This window comes from Mustelus asterias, chromosome 2, assembly GCF_964213995.1.
Source record: "Mustelus asterias chromosome 2, sMusAst1.hap1.1, whole genome shotgun sequence".
NCBI classification, from domain to species: Eukaryota; Metazoa; Chordata; class Chondrichthyes; order Carcharhiniformes; family Triakidae; genus Mustelus; species Mustelus asterias.
In genome coordinates this window covers 40,118,429-40,144,804 of record NC_135802.1, presented here as the reverse complement: position 1 = coordinate 40,144,804, position 26,376 = coordinate 40,118,429, and the positions used below count along the sequence as shown (strand labels likewise).

The 26,376-nt window shown below is 42.3% G+C and overlaps 1 protein-coding gene across 4 annotated transcripts in view; it reads right to left on the bottom strand.

Moving 5' to 3' along the window:
• Positions 1-26,376, bottom strand: part of mkxa (mohawk homeobox a) — a 134,186-nt gene that overhangs the window by 65,645 nt on the left and 42,165 nt on the right. For 2 of the 4 annotated variants that reach the window (XM_078233843.1, XM_078233834.1), the window contains exons 6-7: positions 9,095-9,128; positions 5,682-8,999 (exon numbers count right to left, since the gene is read on the bottom strand). The exons of the other annotated variants lie outside the window; for them this stretch is intronic. In XM_078233843.1, coding sequence (XP_078089969.1) covers positions 8,813-8,999; positions 9,095-9,128 — 221 coding nt within the window. In that variant the 3' untranslated portion in view covers positions 5,682-8,812. Of the gene's footprint in view, positions 1-5,681; positions 9,000-9,094; positions 9,129-26,376 lie in introns of those variants that run through there. 4 annotated transcript variants of the gene reach the window in all.

The window sequence follows — 26,376 nt, the reverse complement described above, 5'->3', positions numbered from 1 at the left end:
AACCCCAGGTAGACTCTGGTCAAACCACCAACAGCAGATTTTCTACTCCAGGAAGGCTTTCAGCTAAACGCAGAATTTCCAAAACCAGGGAGAGAGAGAGAGACTTCTTTTCAGCTTGATGCCCCTTCTAAAACTAAAACTCAGCTGCAACCAAATAGAAAAAAAAAACCTTCAACTGCCCCGGGAGGGAAAAAAACCTGTCTAGAACCCATGACCGTTCTCCTAACAATGCAGGGCCATAAAACTAATCCCAGAGTAAACATAAACAATTAAAAATCCCATTTCAAACCACTGAAGTAGCAATAAAAGAACTCCTTGGAGACAGCTCAGCAATAATGACATCAGCTGAGGCTGTGAGCTGGGTTTAAAAAAAAATCTCTGAAAGGTACACTAACTTCACAATGGGATGTGGGCATCGCTGGCTGGGCCAGCATTTGTTGCCTGTTCCTAATTGCCCTTGTCCAAAGATGTGTGGGTTAGGTGGATTAGGCATGCTAAATTGCCCCTTAGTGTCAGAGGGATTAGCTAGGGTAAAGGCATGGGGTTACGGGGATAGGGCCTGGGTGAAATTGTGGTCAGTGCAGACTCGATGGGCCGAATGGCCTCCTTCTGCACTGTAGGATTCTATGATTCTATGAGGGGATAGCTAAGAGTCAATCTCATTGCTGTGAATCTGGAGTCACATGTAGGCCAGACCAGGTAAGGATGGCAGACTTCCTTCCCTAAAGGACATTAGTGAACCAGGTGGGTTTTTAGGACAATGGTTTCATGGTCGTCAGCAGACTTTTAATTCCAGTTCTTTATTGAATTCAAATTTCACCATTTGCCATGGCGGGATTTGAACCTGTGTTCCCAGGGCTTTATCTTGGGTCTCTGGATTACAAGTCCAGTGACAATACCACTATGCCACTGCCTCCCCAGGACATAAAGCTAGATGGCAATGTCAAGGTGTGTGTGGGCAAGTGAGTGGTGATATCCTGTGTGATGGCACTGTATGAGATGCCTGTGCAGGCTGATCCTGCAATTTTTAAAAAACTTCATTTACAGAATGTGGGCATCTCTTGGTAGGCCAGCATTTATTGCCCGCCCCTAATTGTCCTTGAGAAGATGGCTTCTTGATCTGCTACAGTCCATGCAGTGCAGGTACACCCACAGTGCTGTTCGGGAGGGAGTTCCAGGATTTAAAAAAAAAAGTTTATTTATTAGTCACAAGTAAGGCTTACATTAACATTGCAATGAAGTTACTGTGAAATTCCCCTAGCCGCCACAGTCCGGCGCCTGTTCGGGTCAATGCACCTAACCAGCACGTCTTTCACACTGTGGGAGGAAACCGGAGCACCCGGAGGAAACCCAAGCAGACACGGGGAGAACATACAAACTCCGCACAGACAGTGACCCAAGCTGGGAATCGAACCCGGGCCCCTGGCGTTGTGAAGCTAACCACTGTGCTGTTTTAAATCTTTAAAACAACAGCACCCAACCTGGGGTTCGAACCCACAACCCTGAGGTTAAGAGTCACATGCTCTACTGACTGAGCTAGATGGATTTTGACCCAGGATTTTTGAATGTGTGAGGGGTTTGTGAGGGTGTGAGCTGCAAATGAGATCATTCACATTTTCTGCACTGCATGACTGATCTCCTCTGGATGCAGTTGGCGCCTACCACCACAGACACCTCCTGCAAGCCAGGTTGGTTACCCTTGAGGACCTCATTGGGTCATGGTGGGCTACGAAAGGTCTTGGCTGACCTTGACTGCACTAAGTGAGGTATTCCAGCAAGGCATTGGTAAACTTTGTGGTGACATGCTTCTTTGCTTTGTGGGCCTTCTCTGTCTTGCAACAATCTTGGGTTTCAGGTATTGTGGAATTCCTATGATGTAGAAGATGCCATTGAGCCAATCGAATCTGCACTGACTCTCTGACAGACTGCGCCAAGACAGGAGTTCCAACAAAGCATTGGTAAACTTTGAGGCTTCTTTGCTTTGTGGGCCTTTTCTGTCTTGCAACAATCTTGAGTTTCAGGTGTTGATGTGATTTTGCACCCGTGTTCACCGCTAGTGCAAACGGCGACATGGGAGCAAAATATCATGAGACTCAAAAAACCCGAATCTCGCTGGCTTCCCCATCATATGTTCCCCATGTGAAGGTGATAGAGAGGTGGAAATTGGAAGTAAAATTGATAAATTTTTCCAGTTCCCGACTTGAGTGCTCATAGCCACATGGAGGAAGTGGGATGAGTTAAAGGAGAAATTATTGAGTGAGAGAACCAGTTCAGCCAGACGGAGAGTGGTGGTGGATGGGGATTGTTCAGACCTCTGTTTGAGGAAGAGGCAAAGAACTTTGAGGCCATCCTGCTGGGAAATGGAGGCACTTCATGCTCTCGTATGGACCTGGAAAGATTTATCAATGTTGCTTCCAAATTCCACCTCTCTATCACCTTCACGTGGTCTATCTCTGACACTTTCCTTCCTTCACCGCTCTGTCTCCATTTCTGGTGATAAACTTAGTATCCATTACAAGCCCACTGACTCCCAAAACTACCTTGACTACAGCTCTTCACACCCCACATCCTGTAAGGACTCCATCTCATTCTCTTCGTTCCTTTGCCTCTGCCACATCTGTTCTGAAGATGCCACTTTCTAAAATAGCGCTGCCGATATGTCTTCCTTCTTCCTCAATTGTGGTTTTCCACCCACTGTGGTTGACAAGACTCTCGACCGCGTCTAACCCATCCCCCGGGCCACTGCTCTCACCCTCTTCCCTCCCTCCCAGAACCAGGATAGGGTCCCCCTTGTCCTCACTTTTCACCCCACCAGTCTCCAAATTCGAAAGATCATCCTCTGCCATTTCCGCCAACTCCAGCATGAAGCCACTATTCAACACATCTTCCCCTCATCATCCCAACCCCCCCCCCCTTTCTGCATTCCACAGGGAGCGTTCTCTCCGGGACACCCTGGTCCACTCCTCCATCACATCCAACACCCCACCCCCTGCCCACGGTATCTTCCCATGCAATCATAGAATGTGCAACACCTGCCCCTTTACCTCCTCCCTGCTCACCATCCCAGGTCCTTAACACCCCTTTCAGGTGAAACATTGCTTCACATGCACCTCCTCCAATCTGGTCTATTGCATTCGCTGCTCCCAATGCAGTCTACTCTACATTGGAGAGACCAAACACAGACTGGTTGACTGCTTTGCCGAACACCTTTGGTCCATCTGCCAGCAGGACCCAGGCCATCCTGTTGCTTGCCACTTCAACACACCACCCTGCACTCCTGCCACACGTCCGGCCTTGGTCTTTTGCAATGTTCGAGTGAACCCCAACGCAAACTGGAGGAACAGCATCTCAGCTTCCAATTAGGCACTTTACAGCTTTCCGGACTGAACATTGAGTTCAACAACCTTTACCCCATTTCCATGTATGTTTTTTCATTATGTTTCATCTCATTCATCCATTTTTATCATCCTTCATTCTCACTTCCATTTTTCCAGCTCTCCTTCTTGCCCCCTCCCCACCCACTTTCAGGGCAACTGCTATAATTCCCAGGCAGTCCCTTAACCATTTGTGCCTCTGTTCTGCCATTCACACATTCTGATCACTTAATGGACACTTTTAGCACCTTCTCAGCCTTCTGTATCCTCATTTACATTTCCTTTGTCGCAGTCCACCTCCACCCCCCGCCCCCCCGCCCCACCACCCCACTCTCAAAGTATAAATCTCTGCTGACTTTCTTAGCTCTTAGCCCTGACGAAGGATCATCTAGACTCGAAACATTGGCTCTATTCTCTCCCCACAGATGCTGTCAGACCTGCTGAGATTTTCCAGTATTTTCTGTTTTTGTTTCAGATTCCAGCATCCACAGTATTTTGCTTTTATCAACGGATGAGAGGCTGGTTTGCGTGATACACTGGGCTATGTTCACAACTCTTTGTAGCTTCTTGCAGTCTTAGGCAGAGCAGGAGCCATACCAAGCTGTGATACAACCAGAAAGGATGCTTTCTATGGTACATCTGTAAAAGTTGGTGAGAATCATAGTGGACATGCCAAATTTCATTAGCCTCCTGAAAAAATGGAGGCGATGGTGGGCTTTCTTAACTATAGTGTCGGCATAGGGGGACCATAACAGGTTATTGGTGATTTGAACACCTACAAACTTGAAGCTCTTAGTCTATAGAAGGGAAAATTCCACCCTTAGACTAATTTGTATGAGGTCAAATCTCAGTCATCTATTTGGAATAGTTTCCTCAACTAGTAATGAGGCTATCCAGTTGATAATATTTACTTTCGATTCCCAGTCTTTGATATGATCCCACTGGGTGTTTTGAAGCAACTGAAAGGTCATTAATTAATGGAATTGGCTTGTTACATAGAAATTTGGCTTGGAAGTAGAAAGCAGAAGGTGATGATAAATGGAAGAAGTTCTTTTGGGAAGACTGGCTGTGTCTGCTAACAGAGTTCCTCAGGGTTCTCTTTCTGTACATATTATTCCTAAATTTTAAAATAGCGTTCAATTTGCTGATAGCAATTTATTTCAGCAGGTGACAGCTACAAATGAGATAAACAGCACGGAAAGATATCTGGGCCAAATAGTAAGGGGAAAGCAAAGCAGTAACAGATGAATTTTAACGTTAGTGAGTGTAACGTAACTGCAAATGTGTGCACAATAAGTCTCCCATCATTAGAGAAGGAATATGATGACTGTACATTGAAAGATTCTGTTCCGAATAAAGCTTGTATTAACATATATAATAAAATACATGCTAAATTGGATCTGATGAGCATTAGATTCCAAATATAAACAAAAGTTATCCTCAACATATATAGTGTACAGGCAAGAATTTTTTTTACATATTGTGGGATAAGAAATGAATTAAAGAAATAAGGTTCTAAATTAAAAAAGGCCGAGAAATTTGAACTTGACCAAGGGAAAGAGTGAAGTACTTAAAATATTGAGCGGATTATGGATAATATTAATCTATAAAAGTTATTTGTTATGGACTGTTGGCACAGAACTGGAAACCAGCAAGATTATAAGATTCAGATTTTGTGGTTGGAAAAACAGTGGACGGAATTTTCCGGCTGTTCATGCTGGCAGGATCTTCTGGTCCCGCCGATGACGCATCACCACCGTGGGTTTCCCGGTGGCATGGGGTACAGTCAGTGGGAAATCTTGCTGTGAGAAACACCCCCCCCCCCCCCCCCCACCACCAAGGAGGCCGAGAATCTCCCCCCCCCCTCCCCCGCAATGAGTCTATCAGCATCACTGTAAAGTCAGATAGCAACTCTGACATCTAGATATGCGCAATCAAATGTGACAATTCGGAAGGTGCTCTCTGATTTTCCCTACATGCTTTGCTCCACCACTATCTCACCAAAAAAAACAACATTGAAAAGCATGAGAAGGGAATGTCATTGTGGTACTTACCCACTGAATACTCATTTAACTCATCAGAAAATGGTAGGACTTGGTAAGTCTTTTTGGTGAGGATGGAGAAGTAGGTCGACAATTACTCAGATAATCTCTCTGGCATTTGAAAATGTACTTTTACAAGCATGCATTCTGTCATTCATCCTGTTGCAGAGTGCAGCTATAAAACTCAACTCATTATTGCACTGACAATCTACAATTTTGTGAAGAATTGCCAAATGTATATGTAGCAGAAATCATTAATGCCATGCACTTTATTGTTTATTATTGTGATAATTTATAAATTTGTAATAATATTTGCAACAAATTGTTTGCTGAACACATCAGAACAACTAAACATATTCAGAAAAGATACATGATAGAACAATCTTGGATCTATTATTTTGCTTAATTTGTGATATATTAAAAAAAAGACACTACCATAAAAAGCTTTTTCAAAGCAGCTTTCTTTTGTATATGCCAAAATACATAATTCAAATATCTGCTTTACACCTAAGGGCATATTACAAATTGCAACTTTTAACAGTTTGCACAAAAGGTATAAAAATATTTACAAATACCATCACAAAATACATTATATTCATTGCACAAAGAGGAGAGCATATTAGGAATGAAATTACACTGGGTGGCCCTCAGATATTACATTGAAATTTTCCTTTAGATTTAAAAAGTAGGCAATAACATTTTATTTTAAATAGGAAAAGTACACATTAGCAAATGATTTTGATATTCCAGAATTTTGTTCAAGTGATGTTTGGTAATTGCTTACCAATATTGGAATGTCAGATAAATGTTGATGTCAGGAACATGGTGGAAAATTTGACTCCCTGCTAACATTAATATTGGAAAGTAAGCTTGAAAGTTCCAAGGTAGTCTCCTTAAACTCCATTTGTCACTGGCTACAATTATACAGAGGTAGGCATGAGGTTGAAGAGATATGAGATTACCTCCTCAAGTCGGTTCTCAGGTCAAACAAACACACAGCCCCAACTTATCTGGCCACGAAATAAGCATTATAACTAGCATGGAAAGTAATGAGACCTTTGCCGATCACAGTAGTACACACTTTAAACATAATGTCAGGAACATGGTGGAAAATTTGACTCCCTGCTAATATTATGCCCCTGTCTACATCAACGGGGACGAAATAGAAATGGTTGAAAGCTTCAGGTTTTTAGGTGTCCAGATCACCAACAACCTGTCCTGGTCCCCCCATGTTGACAATATAGTTAAGAAAGCCCATCAACGCCTCTACTTTTTCAGAAGACTAAGGAAATTTGGCATGTCAGCTACGACTCTCACCAACTTTTACAGATGCACCATAGAAAGCATTCTTTCTGGATGTATCACAGCTTGGTATGGCTCCTGCTCTGCCCAAGACCACAAGAAACTACAAAAGGTTGCGAATGTAGCCCAATCCATCACGCAAACCAGCCTCCCATCCATTGACTCTGTCTACACTTCCCACTGCCATGGCAAAACAGCCAGCATAATTAAGGACTCCACACACCCCGGACATTCTCTCTTCTACCTTCTTCCGTCAGGAAAAAGATACAAAAGTTGGAGGTCACATACCAACCAACTCAAGAACAGCTTCTTCCTGCTGCCATCAGACTTTTGAAAGGACCTACCTCACATTCTGTTCATCTTTCTCTACACCCTATCTATGACTGTAACACCACATTCTGCACTCTCTCCTTTCCTTCTCTATGAATGGTACGCTTTGTCTATATAGCGCAAGAAACAATACTTTTCACTTTATGCTAATACATGTGACAATAATAGATCAAATCAAATCAAATAATGGGGTGAAATGCCCTGTGCACTTATCCTCAGGGACACATGCCATTGGGTATGAAGCAAAGAAATTGAAAGAAAGCATAAATCCTGTGGAAATTTGGGTACACTTGTGTTTTACATGTAAATATACTAGCCCCAAATTTCCTTGTTTTTTATATCCATCTATCAATCCCTGACTCCAAATGCACTGCAGGTCATTGTATTAGTTCTGTCCCCAGGCTAACGAGCCATACATCATTTTCTACAATTATACTAGTGTAAAATTAACAGCAGAATTTGAGGCACAGCAGGAAACGAAGTCATTTGTTATGGCATTTTGGAGTAATTTTTATAAATGTATGCGCACTGAGACCTGTATTTTCTGTTTCTAGAATGCATTTTTATGCATGTTCTTAAACAAGCTGTGCCTAATTTGTATGTTTGATAGATGGCCTGAGACTTCAATTTTCAAACTTTGGGTGTGAATTCAGTACTTTATTCAGGTTCTGAATTTTTTTACTGTTTCTGCGTCCATTTCTAATGTTCCAACATTTATTAATGACATTGATAAGAAATTTGGATATAAATAGGCATCGGTGAAGTGGGTAGATGGACTTGCTTAAAGTTGTAACCTCACAGTTTCTCACAGGAAAATTTGCCAAATCAGCGTACGACAGACATTCCCTATGCTTGTCATTCTGTAATAATCTGCTTTCTATTTTTAAATGTTATTATCATCAAGGGTAAGTTTGGGTGTTAAATGAAGAAGTAGCACTAATCCTTTATTGAGGCCAATGTATGCTGACACATCCATTCAGATTTTGAGTACGTATTGGAATATTGTCACTATGAAAAGCAATGGTTTGAGCATTGTTTAATTTTGGAGCCTTCCAGCTCAATGATAGCTAATAATTCAGCAAATTTGAATCCCGAGTGCAAAAGGTAGCTGCTTTTAATTAGATCACAGTTTAGATCTGTGTGACATGCCAGTTGTCATGTATTTTCAACACTTGTCCTCGGAGCCAAAGCTCAGAGTGTAACTACAGTCAAAATAAAGTGACATGCCAGAACAATCCCAATATTTTTTTTTCAGGACCACAATGTACATTCCTGTTTTTTTTTTTGCTTTGTTTGTCAAATAAGAGCCGTACAACGTGGAACTGATCTTGTTATACAAAAGTATAATTTCACTACGTTAAAAATGCTTTCAGTGTGCAACATGTAGCTTATTGATATATTATTTATATTACATTATATTCACGTTGAGGGCATCAACATGAGATGTCAAAGATTAATTTGAGTAACATAAAATAAGTTAATACTTTGATAGAAATTGTACTGTTTTAACAATTTACAGTCAGTTCTTGTTTTAAAAAAAAGCTGGCCAACAACAGCAAAAATACATGTGCTATTACAAAAGATTTAAAAATTGCTGCAAGATCCTAAATATATTAATAAACATAAGATTAGATTTTTAAAAATTGATTTGTTCTAAACTGGCTTCAGGAGCCAGGAGTCAACATTTGATTGCAGATTTTTTTTTAAATATATACATGGAATGGTTTTGCTTCTGAAATGTCTTAAGTCACTTCATGGTTCTCTTTAAAATGGTTTACCCGGTGAAATTTTCAAAGTCTTTATTTCGGAAATATGTGAAGACTTTTGAATGATACAGCTGGTCGTTCCTTGAATTTTGCCTTTTGCTTGTGCCAGATTTGTTAAGGCCATGGCAGCGTTAATTTCCTTCCAGTAGGTTTCATCTTTGGAGGTTTCCTTTCTCTTTGGATAGCTGAGAGAATAACGGAAAGCTGCACTTTAGTCTGTAAATTGAACCAACATTAGCAACTTCCAGTGCTGAAGTAGTATGCTCGGGATTTCACTAACCTGGTTAATCTGTGTGCTCCCTGCTCCACTGTCTCTGATAACAAAAGAGAAGAAGGTTATTCTCTTTATCTTACATGACTTCTCTGACAAATCAGTAGACTAAATATTCTTTTTTCTCCCCATTCATTTTTGAAAATGCCAACAAGTAGAATGGAAGAATAATTTTCAGACCAGTTTTCCTTTCCTTTTTTCCTTCAACTACATGTGGTAATTTGCAATTTTGTTATTCATTCATGGGACATGGGTGCCGCTGGCTGACCAGCATTTATTGCCCATCCCTAGTTGCCCTTGGGAAGGTGGTGATGAGCCCCTTCTTGAATCGCTGCAGTCCATGTGCAGTGAGTTGACCCACAATGCTGTTAGGGAGGGAATTCCAGGATTTTGACCCAGTGACTACAAAGTTCCATGTCAGGACAGTGAGTGGCTTGGAGGGGAAATTGGAGGTGGTGGTCTTCTCATGTATCTGCTGCTCTTGTCCTTCTAGATGGAAGTGATTGTGGGTTTGGAAGGTACTGTCTAAGGATCTTTGGTGAATTGCTGCAGTGCATCTTGTAGATAGTGCTCACTGCTGCTACTGAACGTCGGTGCTGGAGGGAATGGTGTTTATGGGTGTGGTGCCAATGGATCGGTAAACTGGTAAAGTGCTGTGTCCTATCAAGGTGCTGCTATGCTGCACAAGGTGAGCTGAGAGCAAGTGATGTTCATTTTTGGTGTGATTCTGGAGAGCTAATTTTGAATGAAGCTTATAGACCCTCATTTCCTCTTTTCAAAGCCAGTTTTCTTTCTGACATCACTGGTCACAAAGCAATGACAACATGAAGGTGCAGTTTGCCATTCTAGTGTGCCAACTGATCTGACTCCCATTACACAGAAACTTTGGCATTGCAGTGAAGCTTTTTCTGCCCCTCTGTGACATTAAAGTGGGTAGTACATAATTGCAATGTGAATGGACATCAAGGTGCTACCAGAATTGGTCTAATAGGATTGCATTTAACCCATCTGATTCCGAAAACCTGACTGGTTTGTCTGAATAGGGAAGATAGAGCTCTGCACATCAGTATCCAAATGCCCAAATACCAGTTAAATGTTACTGTTACCAAGTCAACCAGTCAGCTTTCTATTAACATTAAGCAGAGAATCATTCAGCATGGAAGTCAGCCAATTGGCCTGCTGTGCCTGTGCCAGCTCTTTGAAAGAGCTATCCCATTAATCCCACTTCTCCATAGTTATGCAAGACCTTTCTTTCAAGTGTAGAGAATCATAGAATGGTTACATAGAACATAGAACATAGAAAGCCACAGCACAAACAGGCCCTTCGGCCCACAAGTTGCGCTGATCATATCCCTACCTCTAGGCCTATCTATAGCCCTCAATCCCATTAAATCCCATGTACTCATCCAGAAGTCTCTTAAAAGACCCCAACGAGTTTGCCTCCACCACCACCGACGTCAGCCGATTCCACTCACCCACCACCCTCTGAGTGAAAAACTTACCCCTGACATCTCCTCTGTACCTACCCCCCAGCACCTTAAACCTGTGTCCTCTCGTAGCAACCATTTCAGCCCTTGGAAATAGCCTCTGAGAGTCTACCCTATCCAGACCTCTCAACATCTTGTAAACCTCTATCAGGTCACCTCTCATCCTTCGTCTCTCCAGGGAGAAGAGACCAAGCTCCCTCAACCTATCCTCATAAGGCATGCCCCCCAATCCAGGCAACATCCTTGTAAATCTCCTCTGCACCCTTTCAATGGCTTCAACATCTTTCCTGTAATGAGGTGACCAGAACTGCGCGCAGTACTCCAAGTGGGGTCTAACCAGGGTCCTATAAAGCTGCAGCATTATCTCCCGACTCCTAAACTCAATCCCTCGATTAATGAAGGCTAGTACGCCATACGCCTTCTTGACCGCATCCTCCACCTGCGAGGCCGATTTAAGAGTCCTATGGACCCGGACCCCAAGGTCCTTCTGATCCTCTACACTGCTAAGAATGGTACCCTTCATATTATACTGCTGCTTCATCCCATTGGATCTGCCAAAATGGATCACTACACACTTATCCGGGTTGAAGTCCATCTGCCACTTCTCCGCCCAGTCTTGCATTCTATCTATGTCTCGCTGCAACTTCTGACATCCCTCCAAACTATCCACAACACCACCTACCTTGGTGTCGTCAGCAAACTTACCAACCCATCCCTCCACTTCCTCATCCAGGTCATTTATGAAAATGACAAACAGCAAGGGTCCCAGAACAGATCCCTGGGGCACTCCACTGGTCACTGACCTCCATGCAGAGAAAGACCCCTCCACAGCCACTCTCTGCCTTCTGCAGGCAAGCCAGTTCTGTATCCACAAGGCAACAGCCCCTTGGATCCCATGCCCTCTCACTTTCTCAAGAAGTCTTGCATGGGGGACCTTATCGAACGCTTTGCTGAAGTCCATATAGACCACATCCACCGCTCTTCCTTCGTCAATGTGTTTGGTCACATCTGTATGGCACAGATAGATGCCATACAGACCATCATGTCCATGCCTCCTCTCTGGAAGAGCAACTCACTTAGGCTGATTCGCATCTCCCCCCAGCCCCCCACTCCCCATAAATTTATTCACTTTAGATAATTGCCTAATTCCTTTTGAAGATCTTAATTGAACCTGGCTCCACAATCTCAACTGGTGCTTTCTAGATTTTAAGCACTAATTGTGAAAAAAAACTTTTCCTCATGTCACTGTTGCCTTCTTTTGCCAAACACCTTAAATTAGTATCCTCTAGAGCTTGATCCTTCCACCAATGGGAACAATCTCTCCCTATCCATTCTGTCCAGACCCCTCATGTTTTGAATACCTCAAATCTCCATTTGTTTTATTCAATCATGGGACCTGGGCATCGCTGGCTGGCCAGCATTTATTGCCCACCCCTAGCTGCCCTTGAGAAGATGGTGGTGAGCTGCCTTTTTCATACAGCTGAATGCTGTACCATTTGCTAGACCATTTCACAGGGCAATTGAGAGTCAACCACATTGTTGTTTGCTCTGGAGTCACAAGTAGGCCAGGCCAGATAAGGACGACAGATTTCCTTCCCTAAAGGACATTAGTGAACCAGATGGGCTTTTTCTGACAATTGACAATGGTTTTATGGTCATCAGTGGATTCTTAATTCCAGATATTTTTATTGAATTCAAGTTCCACCAACTACTGTGGCGGGATTCAAACCCAGGTCCCCAGAACATTAGCTGAGTTTCTGGATGAATAGCCTAGCGATAATACCACTAGGCCATCACCTCCCTAAATCTCTTGATCTTCTCTTCTCCAAGGCAAACAGCCCCAGCGTCTCCAATCTATTTGTGGAACTGAAGTTCCTCATGCCTGGAACCTAGTGAATCTTTTCTACACTCTCTATGATGCCTTATTATCCCTCCTAAAATGTGTTGCCCAGAACTGGACTCAACACTCCAAAACTGTCTTTTATATAGGTTCAATATAACTTCCTTCTTTTTACTCTATGCAGGATCCCATATATTTTATTAACCATTTTTCCAACCTGCCCAGTCACCTTCATTGACTTGTGCACATGTACAGTCTGCTCCTGCACCCACTTTAGAATTGTGTCCTTTACTTTATCTTTGCTCTTGGTCTTCTTACCAAAATAAATCACTCCACACTTCCCTGCATTCATTACATCTGCCATTCCACCAGTCTGTCTACATCCTTTAAAAGTTTTATCCCTTTCCTCCTCGCAGTTCTTTGGAGTCATCTACAAATTTTGAAATTGTGCCCTGTATCCCAAAGTCTAGATCACTAACCTATATCGAGAAAAGCAGTGACACTAACACCAACCCTCCTATTTATCTTTCTCCAGGCTGAGAAACAACCATCCCCATTATTCTCTGTGTTTCCTGTCACTCCACCAGCTTTGTATCCTCGCTGCCACTATCCATTTCATTCCATGTTATGCAGTACTTTATCAAATGTTCCAAAGTTTATCTAAAAATACTGCTGAATTAGCTTCCACCACCTTCCCAAGCATTGCATTCCAGTGCATTAATATACTGAAAAGTAAGCTTGAAAAGTTCTTGGGGGGTTGATTTGAATGAACAGGAGCAGGATTCTCTGATCTCGTCCGTAACCCCCCTGCTGCCAATGAGAATGGGAATGTGATACCCAGCCAAAACTCCATTCACTGCAGCAGCAGCGGAGAATACCAGCCACGGACAAGGTCAGAGGTTTTAAGCACAGGAACCTCCTAAAATCCACTTTACATGTTTTAACCCCAGCAACTATTACATAGAAACATACATAGAAAATAGAAACAGGAGTAGGCCATTTGGTCCTTCGAGCCTGCTCCATCATTATGATCATGACTGATCATCACAATACTCCAGGTGTGTCCTCACCAATGCCCTTTGCAATTGCAGTAAAACATCCCTATTCCATTACTCAAGTCCTCTCACTATGAAGGCCAAGACACTATTTGCCTTCTTTACTGCCTGCTGTACCTGCACGCTTACTTTCAGTGATTGATGCACAAGGACACCAAGGTCTCGCTGAGTATCCACCCCCCTCAATTTACACCCATTCAAATAATAATGTGCCTTCTTATTTTTGCTACTGAAGTAAATAACCTTACATTTACCCACATTATGCTTCATCTGCATAAGCCCCTCAGTCAGCCTATCCAAACCACACTAAAGCATCTTTGCATCCTCTTCACAGCTCATCCTCCTACCCAACTTTGTATCATTTGCAAATTTTGAGATTAGTTTCCTCTTTCAAATCATTAATACATAATGTGAACAGTTGGGGTCCTAGCACAGATCCCTGCGGTACCCAATTAGTCACTGCCTGCCATTTATTCCAACTCTTTGCTTCCGATCTGCTAACCAGCTTTCTATCCATCTCAAGACACTACCTGAAATCCCGTGTGCTTTAACTTTATATAGTAATCTGCTATGTGAGACCTTGTCAAAAGTTTTCAAAAAGTCTAAATAAACCACATCCACTGGTTCTCCCTGGTCAACTCTACTAGTTACATCCTCAAAGAATTCAAGTAGATTTGTCAAGTATGATTTCCCTTTTGTAAATCCATGCTGACTTCGCCTGATTATACCACAGCTTTCCAAATACTATGCTATGAAGTCCTTGATAATGTTATTGTTATATAACTGTTATTATATAACTGAATGTTTTACTGCAACCTATGCATAGCCACAAGCTCTGAGGAAGAGTCGTATGAACTCGAAACATTCTTTTTTCCTCTCGCCAGTTTTTCTTGCATTTTCTATTTTTATTTCTAGTATTCACAGTATTTTGATTTTCTTAGATTGTTATATTATTATAATATATATTTGTGAAGGGCAAATCGTGCCTCACAAATTTGATAGAATTTTTTGAGGAGGTAACTAGGTGTGTTGATGAAGGTAGGGCGGTTGATGTCATATACATGGATTTTAGTAAGGCGTTTGATAAGATCCCCCATGGTCGGCTTATGATGAAAGTAAGGAGGTGTGGGATAGAGGGAAAGTTGGCCGATTGGATAGGTAACTGGCTGTCTGATCGAAGACAGAGGGTGGTGGTGGATGGAAAATTTTCGGATTGGAGGCAGGTTGCTAGCGGAGTGCCGCAGGGATCGGTGCTTGGTCCTCTGCTCTTTGTGATTTTTATTAATGACTTAGAGGAGGGGGCTGAAGGGTGGATCAGTAAATTTGCTGATGACACCAAGATTGGTGGAGTAGTGGATGAGGTGGAGGGGTGTTGTAGGCTGCAAAGAGACATAGATAGGATGCAAAGCTGGGCTGAAAAATGGCAAATGGAGTTTAACCCTGATAAATGTGAGGTGATTCATTTTGGTAGGACTAATTTAAATGTGGATTACAGGGTCAAAGGTAGGGTTCTGAAGACTGTGGAGGAACAGAGAGATCTTGGGGTCCATATCCACAGATCTCTAAAGGTTGCCACTCAAGTGGATAGAGCTGTGAAGAAGGCATATAGTGTGTTAGCTTTTATTAACAGGGGGTTGGAGTTTAAGAGCCGTGGGGTTATGCTGCAACTGTACAGGACCTTGGTGAGACCGCATTTGGAATATTGCGTGCAGTTCTGGTCACCTCACTATAAGAAGGATGTGGAAGCGCTGGAAAGAGTGCAGAGGAGATTTACCAGGATGCTGCCTGGTTTGGAGTGTCGGTCTTATGAGGAAAGGTTGAGGGAGCTGGGGCTGTTCTCTCTGGAGCGGAGGAGATTGAGGGGAGACTTAATAGAGGTTTATAAAATGATGAAGGGGATAGATCGAGTGAACGTTCAAAGACTATTTCCTCGGGTGGATGGAGCTATTACGAGGGGGCATAACTATAGGGTTCATGGTGGGAGATATAGGAAGGATATCAGAGGTAGGTTTTTCCACGCAGAGAGTGGTTGGGGTGTGGAATGGACTGCCTGCAGTGATAGTGGAGTCAGACACTTTAGGAACATTTAAGCGGTTATTGGATAGGCACATGGAGCACACCAGGATGGTAGGGAGTGGGATAGCTTGATCTTGGTTTCAGATGAAGGTCGGCACAACATCGTGGGCCGAAGGGCCTGTTCTGTGCTGTACTGTTCTATGTTCTAATTTATGGTTTCAGATTGCATCTGAAGTTTGTTTCAGGTGACTTGTTTTGGGTGGCTCACAGTCACTTCAGCAAAGAATAATGTAATTTCAGAAAGGAAATGCTCAGTGTTCCTTGTTTATTGAGTTATGCAGTTATTATGTTGTAATGATGAAGGAGACTCTGATTATCCTTCTGTTTACAGACTGAAATCTAATCTTATGACCTGTTGATATTAGAGAACCTGAGGGAGTCTGGAACAGCTGGATTTGAATTAGCTCCTTTCAATTGCTAAACTATTCCTTCACAGAAGGTCAAGAAGTGTCATGTCTGCACTTATACTGGTGAAATATTTGGATCATTGTAGGTCAAATACAGTGCAACAGTTTAGAACAAATGTTTGCACAGATTTATCCAGATCTCTTCTTAACCATCAGTGAGGAAATAACAAACGTTTTTGTAGATAAATTTAACTATTCCGCTGTACTTTTTAAAATCTAAATTCCTTAAAAATTTGAATCAATTTAAAACAACATATATGGCCTGGTACAGAGAGCTTTACTGTACCAGAATTACTGTTCATATATTGATTTCCGATTCCTTGTTGATCAATCTATATAATCAATCTGGATAAAAATTGCTAATGTGGGTAATTCCTGCTTGTCATACTTAAGATACCGCACTGATTCATGTAAATTTCTGCAATATCGTTGACAAACTTTTAAATAAGGGGGGTGAGGTGTAGCCGAGGAAACTACATAGAAAACCAGAATAAAACACAACATAGTGCACCCAGAATGTTTGCGCCTTGTTAATTGGTCTTTGAATAAATTGGCCCCATGTCTACATATCGAATAGATCTTTCAGCCTTAAAAAGGTACTTCATTAGAAGAATAATATTGTATTTTGCATTGTACATGGGTTCTACCCTTGTAAAATTGCATATTATCTGTCACTATCTCACTATGAACAATGTCATGGGAATCTTATGGAAGTCACACTATGATTATGTCCATAGCGCAAAATTAATCTATCACACTATTGAATTGGATTAAATTTTGAATGATACCATATACTGAACATACATTACATCCTAGAGCACAATGTGAGTGATGCTACAGTAGAACCATCAATAATAGGTGTATTTCTGAATTTTTGTTCTTTTGTGGATTTTACGCTTATCAAGATAAGAGTGGGCTTTATCGATGCAAGGAAAATAGTTTCACATTTCTCTCTTCCTCTGTCAGCATCAAATGTAATACATGCCAGATAGAGGGAATCTCCTTTGGGCAGCACGGTGGCACAGCGCTGCCTCACAGCGTCAGGGACCCGGGTTTGATTCCCAGCTTGGGTCAATGCCTGTCTGGAGTTTGCACGTTCTCCCCCTTGCCTGCGTGGGTTTCCTCCGGGTGCTCAGGTTTCCTCCCACAGTCTGAAAGACATGCTGGTTAAGTGCATTGGCCATGCTAAATTCTCCCTCAGTGTACCCGAACAGGCGTCGGAGTGTGGCGACTAGGGGATTTTCACAGCAACTTCATTGCAGTATTAATGTAAGCCTACTTGTGACACTAATAAATAAACTTTAAAACTTTATACTGCTCCAAAAATATGATTTAATTCTCATCTCAGGGTAAGCTTTCAACTTTGCCCGTGTGCGACTTCCACTTCTCACCCAGCTACCTACCTATGCAATTTCACTCAGCCAGAATGGCAACTTAATCCTTACTGGTGTCAAATTATGGACCTTCTTGTGTTGGTAAGTTTAGGTGCTCTGAAAATTAAGTTCTTGCTCCTTTTTAATTTTGGTTAACAGTCCCCGGAGAGAGGAGAATGATCTGGACTGAATTCAAACACAGATGTGAAAGAATACTGTTGCAAGCTACTAACCACATTGTGATCTATCAGTTGTGTAATTTATATCAAACGTTAAGTGGATTCATCACTTCGGCTAGTCACTCACTGGTAGTCTTATTAAGAATATGTTAAACCCAGAAAGAAGTAAGTGTTGTAATATTAGCATGCTTAAACACCTTACATCCCTTGGCTCACAATTTTAACCTGATAACATTTTATTGCTAATTGTAAAAACGTGCTGCAAACATTAATTCCACACCTTTGTTCCCTTACGTTCTATTTTCAGCATTTTAAAAACCAGTGTTCTAAGGGCATCAAGTCTGCATAATTGAAACCAGGTGACAGCAATTTTAAAGTCATTATCTGTTTAGTCCGATCAGACAGCACTGGCATCAACCGAGCGTTTTCCAGTCTGCCTCAGTCCTCCACAGCTGGGTCCACTGAAGATTTTCTGACTGTGTCTACTTTAATCTATATCTCATGCGCACACTACAGCAGCCAAGTATATTGTACATGGAAATATTTTTAACAGACCTAACTTCAGCTAATGTTATTAACTACAATTTTAAACATATTCCACATTCTTAACATAGACATGCTCCAAGGTTTACAATGATATTATAAGCGGGTTATCCAGTTAGAAGAAGTGCTGTTTGATAGTTTATATTTTTCATAATTGAACAGTGTGTGAGCGAAATGGGCTAAGCTACTTTTGGTCATTTACAATGTTCCCAGGATCTACTTTTAATCATTAGAGTTTTTTTTTCATTTATTTTGAAACAAAAACCAACCATGGCTATCTAAAGCAGCATAACCCGACAACTCATTCAAGGCAAATGTAATATCAACAGGTAGAATGCATTCATAGAATTCCTACAATGCAGAAAGAGGCCATTCGGCCCATTGAGTCTGCACTAGCTCTCCAACAGTGCATCCCACCCAGGCCCTATCCCCATAGCCCTTATTATTCGTTGTTAAGAGTGACTCACAGTTCAGATCCAGGCCATGTCCAGGAAGAATAGTAAAGCAAAGGGTTGTCTTATGCACAGAGATTGTGAAATGATGCTGAACACAACTGCATCAGGATTTCAAAGGACACATCTTCTTTATATTAGATAGATGTTTCAGAAATAGGCGAATTACCAGCAAATAAATGTGGATGTTGGTCATATTGGTCATCTGGTGCAGACTCATTTTCCAAACATCCCCTTTCATCTCCATTTAATTGATAGCCAATTTTTAAAATATATTTTTTTTTAGGTATGAAAGCCAAACACTGCCTGAGTCAGCATAACACAATAATTAACTCCAGACAGACATATGATCAAAGGGTTCTACTCAGTCCTAATATTGAGATGTGATTACCATTAAACACACCCATTCTAGAAATAGTATTCGAGGGCTGATGCTCAGCGTACATTTTTAAATAGTTACAGTTGTTGTGAGTTTTAAAGGAGCATCATTCTTTCATTGCATTTGCATATTTCTGAATTGGGCAGGATGCCAACGATAACACAATTGGAGATGTTGGTCATCTGACATCAACTCATTTTTCAAATATTCCCTTTCACTGAATACTGGAGACACAAAAGCCAGATGTGACAGTGGTTAACAGCTAGGCTAAACTTTCAGCTTTCTATTATACACGTTGTTTTACCAGTCGGCATTTAAATATATGTATTTATTTTACACACTATATATATATTCTCACATACGTACATGTTACATATATGCTACAATGTTTCCCCTGCAAATAATTTCCTCCATTCCGGGATCATGGATCAAAAACATTGTGGGCCCACTGCCTGTGATTTTCTGAGACACACCTTGTTAAGTAACTTGCCGCAGGTGAGGATTTGGACAGTCTACCTTATTTACTATTTGGCCCCCTCATGGGGCTGAATTTAATGTTCCCGATGTGGGTCCCACCTGTCAATTGGGAAACCTGTGTCACTCCTGGGGTGAGGGGGGGAGGGGGGGAATATCTGACCAAATTAACTGCTTGTCAGGCATTTAGCTAGCCAGCATTGGTCCTTCCCCAAGATTTAGGACCACAGTGGTGGAAATGCTGCCAGCCAATCAATGGCTGCTGCTGGTAATGCTCCAGGGACTTCACCGGGGATTGCTGTCGGAATCCTGGACTCAGGTGAGTGAGGGCAGGAGAGGAATCAAGGAGAGGAGTTGAGGAAGGGGTGTAGGGAGGTTGGAGAAGGCTGGCTTTGAGCGCTCCCTTCCCCACCTTCCCAATGTTCAGTCCGTTGATCGGGCCGGAGTACCTGGCAATAAGGAACCCCATCCCCTTCCCCCACCCCCTTCCCCCACCCCCTTCCCCCAGCCCCTTCCCCCACCCTGCCCCATTAGACCATTGGCAAACCCAACAGGCCTATGGGTCTCGTGACTCCCATTTCATTCCTGAGTCACGACAGAACTCCAGTGAGCTCTGGAATAAATGCTGTTGATTGGCTCATTAATGAGTCTAAGTAATATGCTACTGCTGGTGAGGTTTTCACATTGGCCCCTCTCTGCCTCTGACTTAGTTATGGGAGGCTTTCCTGCCGTTGAGTGAATGACACGTGGCCTCTCCTGAATTGAGTGGGCTCGGTTGCCATTTTTCCATTGCGCCAGGGTAGGTTAAAGAATCCAGATAACACTATGGATTCCATTTCATTTGGTTGTAAAAGTTTGTGTGAACAAGGCCTGTTATGTAGCAACAAATTTAAAAGCACAATATGATTTTACGAAGTTTCAGTTAACAACAAAATTATTATTTAATAAATAATTAACAGTGAGAATCAATAATTGAACATTTTGCCCAATGCAGCGAACAGTTGTTGTCAGTCAAACGAAAACCGTTAAAAAAATTACAGTTTTACAAATTGCAAGTTAAGTGTTTTATTTAGTCCTGTAACAAATCAGCCAAGATAACGGAACCTTAATTATTTCATCTTTTAATAAGAGTATAATCTGTCCATTTCAATGGTTAGCACTGCTGCCTCACAGCGCCAGGGACCCGGGTTCAATTCCGGCCTCGGGTCACTGTATGTGCGCAGTCTACACGTTCTGCCTGTGTGTTTCCTCCAGGTGCTCCGGTTTCCTCCCACAGTCCAAAGATGTGCGGGTTAGGTTGATTGGCCATGCTAAATTGGCCCCAGTGTCTGAGAGGTTAGCAGGGTGAATATGTGGGGTTACGGGGATAGGACCTGGGTGGGATTGTGGTCGGTGCAGACTTGATGGGCCAAATGGCCTCCTTCTGCACTGTGGGGATTCAATGATTCTATGTCGGGATTCCATGTATTTTTTAACTGGTAAGTTTTATTTACCTGACATGATAAAATTATAACATTTATTATTAGCTATTCTAATACTTTAAATACAATATAAATTGCCAAATTTACAATCTCTTCTCAATGTGGCAGAAATGAATATACCGTAGTTAAATATAACAAAACACTGACAGAAACAGTAAAAAGTAGAGAAAGGCAAAAACATTTTGGGAACTCTTTTTAGCACATGAGGGTTCTTTAGCAATGGGAGTTAGAAGTGAAGGGCATTCCTTTGTCTTTTACACCTGAAGAATGCATTTTTGTGGCTTTGACGAGCCAAGAACAATAATAAGGTTCTGTAAGATTAATCAGAAATATTGGACTTTATTATTTTCCTCTGAATGGTTCTTTGACTTTTACTGACATGGATTTTTGCCAGATAGCATGAAAATAAGGAAACTTAGCAAACAGGGGAAAAGATGCCGAAATGCCGAGTAGGGGAATTCCTAACATAGAATATACATTAATGCATGATTTGGCTGAAAAAGGACGGGAGAATGCAATGGAATTCTCCAGTACAGGATTCCAGTGAAATTCATACAGGACCTCAACAAAAGATCTTCAGTTTTCCATTTGAAAAAATGCTGAGGAATATCCAACTCTAACTTAACCCTCCATATGTCGAAATACTTGTTCTAAGTAGCTTAGTTCTTGACGAGTTATATGATCCAAGAGCTTCATTTTAAGGTGGAACTACAGATAATTGCAGGAAAAAAAAACCCAAGGTAATATTTTCCCCTTGGGGAGGTCCAAAAGAGAATAATTTTCCTGCACATAAATTTTATCATTAAAAGGTATCCAAATCACATCTCCTACACAGTCATAAAGTCACAGAGTCCTTACGACAGAGAAGGAGGCCATTGGGCCCATTGAGTCCATGCAGGCTCTCTGTAGGCTAATTCTCTGTATGAACCCACTAGCCCTGCAAATGGATTTCCCGCAAATGTCCATTCTATTTCCTTTTGAAATTACCGATCATCACCGCTTCCACATCCTCGCAGGCAGTGAGTTCCAGGTCATTACCACTTGCTGCAAAAGAAAGGGTCTTCCTCCCATCCCCCTTGCATCTCTTGTCCAAAATCTTAAATCTGTATCCCTGTGCAACCAACTAATGGAAACAGCTTTTCTTTGGCGATTTGATCAAAGTCTGTCACAATCGCATGCGCCTCTATCAAATCTCCCCTCAATCTCCTATGTAACAATCACAGCTCCCTAGCCTAACCTTTTAGCCAAAGTCCCTCAAATCAGGGACCAATCTGCATGTGGATGAGCAATATATTTGCGACCATACAAAAGCAAACTTTCAAAGTTTCCCGAGCTCATTATTGAGTCTAAGTAATATGCTACTGCTGGTGAGGTTTTCACATTGGCCCCTCTCTGCCTCTGACTTAGTTATGGGAGGCTTTCCTGCCGCTGAGTGAATGACACGTGGCCTCTCCTGAATTGAGTGGGCTCGGTTGCCATTTTTCCATTGCGCCAGGGTAGGTTAAAGAATCCAGATAACACTATGGATTCCATTTCATTTGGTTGTAAAAGTTTGTGTGAACAAGGCCTGTTATGTAGCAACAATGGTTAGCACTGCTGCTTCACAGCGCCAGGGACCCAGGTTCAATTCCCAGCTTGGGTCATAGAAATCATAGAAACCCTACAGTACAGAAAGAGGCCATTCAGCCCATCGGGTCTGCACCGACCACAATCCCACCCAGGCCCTACCCCCATATCCCTACATATTTTACCCGCTAATCCCTCTAACCTACGCATCTCAGGACACTAAGGGGCAATTTTAGCACACTGTCTGTGGAGTTTGCACATTCTCTCTGTGTCTGCATGGGTTTCCTCCCACATTCTGAAAGACGTGCTGGTTAGGTGCATTGACCCAAACAGGTGTCAGACTGTGGCTACTAGGGGAATTTCACAGTAACTTTATTGCAGTGTTAATGTAAGCCTTACTTGTGACACTAATAAATAAACTTTAAAATAGGCGTGCTGGTTAGATGCATTAGCCATGCTAAATTCTCCCTCAGTGTGCCCGAACAGGTGCCAGAGTGTGGCGACTAGGGGATTTTCACAGTAACTTCATTGCAGTGTTAATGTAAGCCTACTTGTGATACTAATAAATAAACTTTGAAAAAAAAGCTTTTAAAAAACTTGATTTTTAACTTGTTAGTGTTAGTGGGCAGCTGATGGGACAGCCAGTTTGGCATTTTGATGTGATGACTTGGTGCTTGTGGGTATAGTGGTTAAATTAATGCATTGGTGATCCAGGGAACCTGGTCAAATAATCCAGAAGACGTGGGTTAAAATCCCACAGTTGAGAATTTGAATTCAGTATTAGAAAATGTGGATATAAAAAGTTGATATCAGTATGAAGCTGTTGGATTACCACACAAAATATTCCCTTGGAGGAAGGAAAAAGCTGCTGCCCAGACCTGATCTGGCCTTCATGCAACTCCAAAATAGTTGATTTTTAACTACCCTCTGATGGATCAAATATGAATTAGGTCCAGCATCACCTTTTCAGATCAACCAGGGATGAATTATAACCACCAACCTGGCCAGGAATACTCCATCACATGAATAATTTTTAAACAAACACCCATGATGAACTCTACGTAACTGGCCAGAGAGCAATGTGGAGCCAAAGAGTCTCAAATCAATGCCTTAAGTATGACAGTACATCTAATCTTATAGCACAGAGGTATATTGACTGGAAAGGACTGATAGTTATCCTTACTAGAACAAATATAGCATGGGAAAAAGTCTAGCAGAAAAGGATGTTCAAACTGCCTGGATACAGGGGCCTAATGATTTGCAATAAATTCTATTTGCTACAGGTTTGTTAATGAGCAAATAATTTTTTTTATTCATTCATGGGACATGGGCATCACTGGCTGGTCAGCATTTATTGCCCATCCCTAGTTGTCCCAAGGGTCACATGTAGACCAGACCAGACAAGGATGGCAGATTTCTTTCCCTAAAGGACATTAGTGAACCAGATGGGTTTTTTCCAACAATGGTTTCATGGTCATCAGTAGATTCTTAATTCCAGATATTTTTTATTGAATTCAAATTCCACCGTCTGCTGTGGAGGGATTCGAACCTGGGTCCCCAGAACATTGGCTGAGTTTCTGGATTAAGAGTCTACCGATAATACCACTAGGCCATCGCCTCCCCTTTGTCTGCAATGGCAAGTTGTGATAAGTTCAAATTTGACTCTTACCTTTACAGGTGTCGTACTATGTCAGCACTGTGTGAGAGGGATTGCTCTCTCCAGTAGTAGGAGATAAAAGATGATGTTGCCAGGCATCTATATTTTTACTCTGACAAAACGAGGCTGGGGAAAGGTGTGTAAGAAAAATGCAAGTGAGATCAAAGAACATGAACCTCACCGGGAGAATGTTTAAATGAACAAGTTAACAGTAAAGCTGTTGGAGGAATATTATGTATCCAGTAAAGAGAGGGCCCACATTTGGTGACAGAATTCCCATGAGGTGCATCCTGATCAACAGAGGCGAATACACCAAAGGAGAAGACCTACGTGACATTTCGCTGTTTTGATGTGGTATTAACTCCCTTTCTACCACCTGTAAGAATCTTTTCCTAGTACAAGTGCCTGTTGCTTACTGCATCATTCGGAAAGCAAAGAAGACAGATCAAATGTCCAAGATCTTCATGCCGGACTGAAACCTCCTAATGGAGGTACAAGATGAAAGAGGGCTGCAAGGTCTTTGACATACCTCAGAGAAGCGATCAGAGCAGGTAATCCACAGCTGAATTTAAAGAGAACAGTTTACCCATGCCAAAGTTAAGTAAAGTTATCTTGCGATGCAATGGTAGATAACCATTCAAATAATGCCCACAACTTTGGGGTGTCCCAGCCAACACTAGTCTGACAATAGATAGAGAGTGAGGCTGAGGGCCTGAGGGCCTCCAGCAAAATGTGAGGCATCAGGAGAACTTGTTCAGAGTCTTGAGTGACAGGCAAATGAACATTTGGATGTAAAACTCTGTATTACAGAATCATTTTAAACTGTCTTCTAAGAAATGGATGGATAATTTTGGGGGAATTTCAAGTTTTTAGCCCAAAGGAATGAGGGAGATATTGGGGCGAGGCAGGGAGGGGAGGGAGGTGGTAGTGGTGAATATGAATAAAAAGCCTTGTTGGTGGAGGCAGGGGGAGCGAATGAAGGAGCAAGGAATTGGGATGATTGGAATCATAGAATCCCTACAGTGCAGAAGAAGACCATTTGGCCCATCAAGTCTGCACTGACCACAATCCCTCCCAGACCCTATTCTCATAACCCCACACATTTGCCCTGCTAATCCCCCTGACACTAGGGTCAATTTACCATGGCCAATCAACCTAACCTGCATATCTTTGGACTGTGGGAGGAAACTGGATCACCCGGAGGAAATCCACGCAGGCACACAGGGAGAACGTGCAAACTCCACACAGTGACCCAAAGCCGGAATTGAACCTGGGTCCCTGGTGCTGTGAGGCCGCAATGCTAACCACTGTGCCACCGTGCTGGAATGATCAAAGATGGTGTCTGACTGTGGGTGGAAGGAGTTGGGGCGTGGAAGGGGTTGGGGGGGCTGGTTAACAGGACATTTATGCTGGACCCAGCAGGTAATTAGGAGGTCCTTACTTCCTGGATATCACAATCCTTGACCCCTGTAACTGCCACACCTCATAAAGCTCAAGAAGCCTCGTCAGACCCCACTTGGAGTACTGTGCTCAGTTCTGGTCGCCTCATTACAGGAAGGATGTGGAAGACATTGAAAGGGTGTAGAGGAGATTTACAAGGATGTTGCTTGGATTGAGTGGCATGCCTTATGAGGATAGGCTGAGGTCTTTTCTCCTTGGAGAGACGTAGGATGAGAGGAGACCTAATAGAGGTATATAAGATGTTGAGAGGCATAGATCGGGTGGACTCTCAGAGGCTTTTTCCCAGGGTGGAAATGGCTGCTACGAGAGGACACAGGTTTAAGGTGCTGGGGGGGTAGGTACAGGGGAAATGTTAGGGGGACGTTTTTCACACAGAGGGTGGTGGGCGAGTGGAATCGGCTGCCGTCAGTGGTGGTGGAGGGAAACTCAATCGGGTCTTTTAAGAGACTCCTGGATGAGTACATGGGACTTAATAGGATGGAGGGTTATAGGTAGGCCTAAAAGGTAGGGATATGTTCGGCACAACTTGTGGGGCCGAAGGGCCTGTTTTGTGCTGTAGTTTTCAATGTTTCTAAGCCTGAGTTAAATTTAAAATGGCACATGCAAATGAGGCCAGCAGCCTCATTATAGTATTTAAATGTCCATGTCTCGTCCTGGGAGAGGGTGAGTTACTCAATCCCCAGCCTGTCTCTGTTAAAACTGGAGGGTTTCCTTTCTCTTTTGGAATTTCTTTCAGAATTTCTTTTATGGGGTTGAAGTAAATTTCTAAATGGGAGAACATTTTTGATGACTTTTTTTTCAGGATATGCCTTGTTTTAACGTACTCCTGGCTTCATTTTCCTCTGTGCATCAATTGGTTTT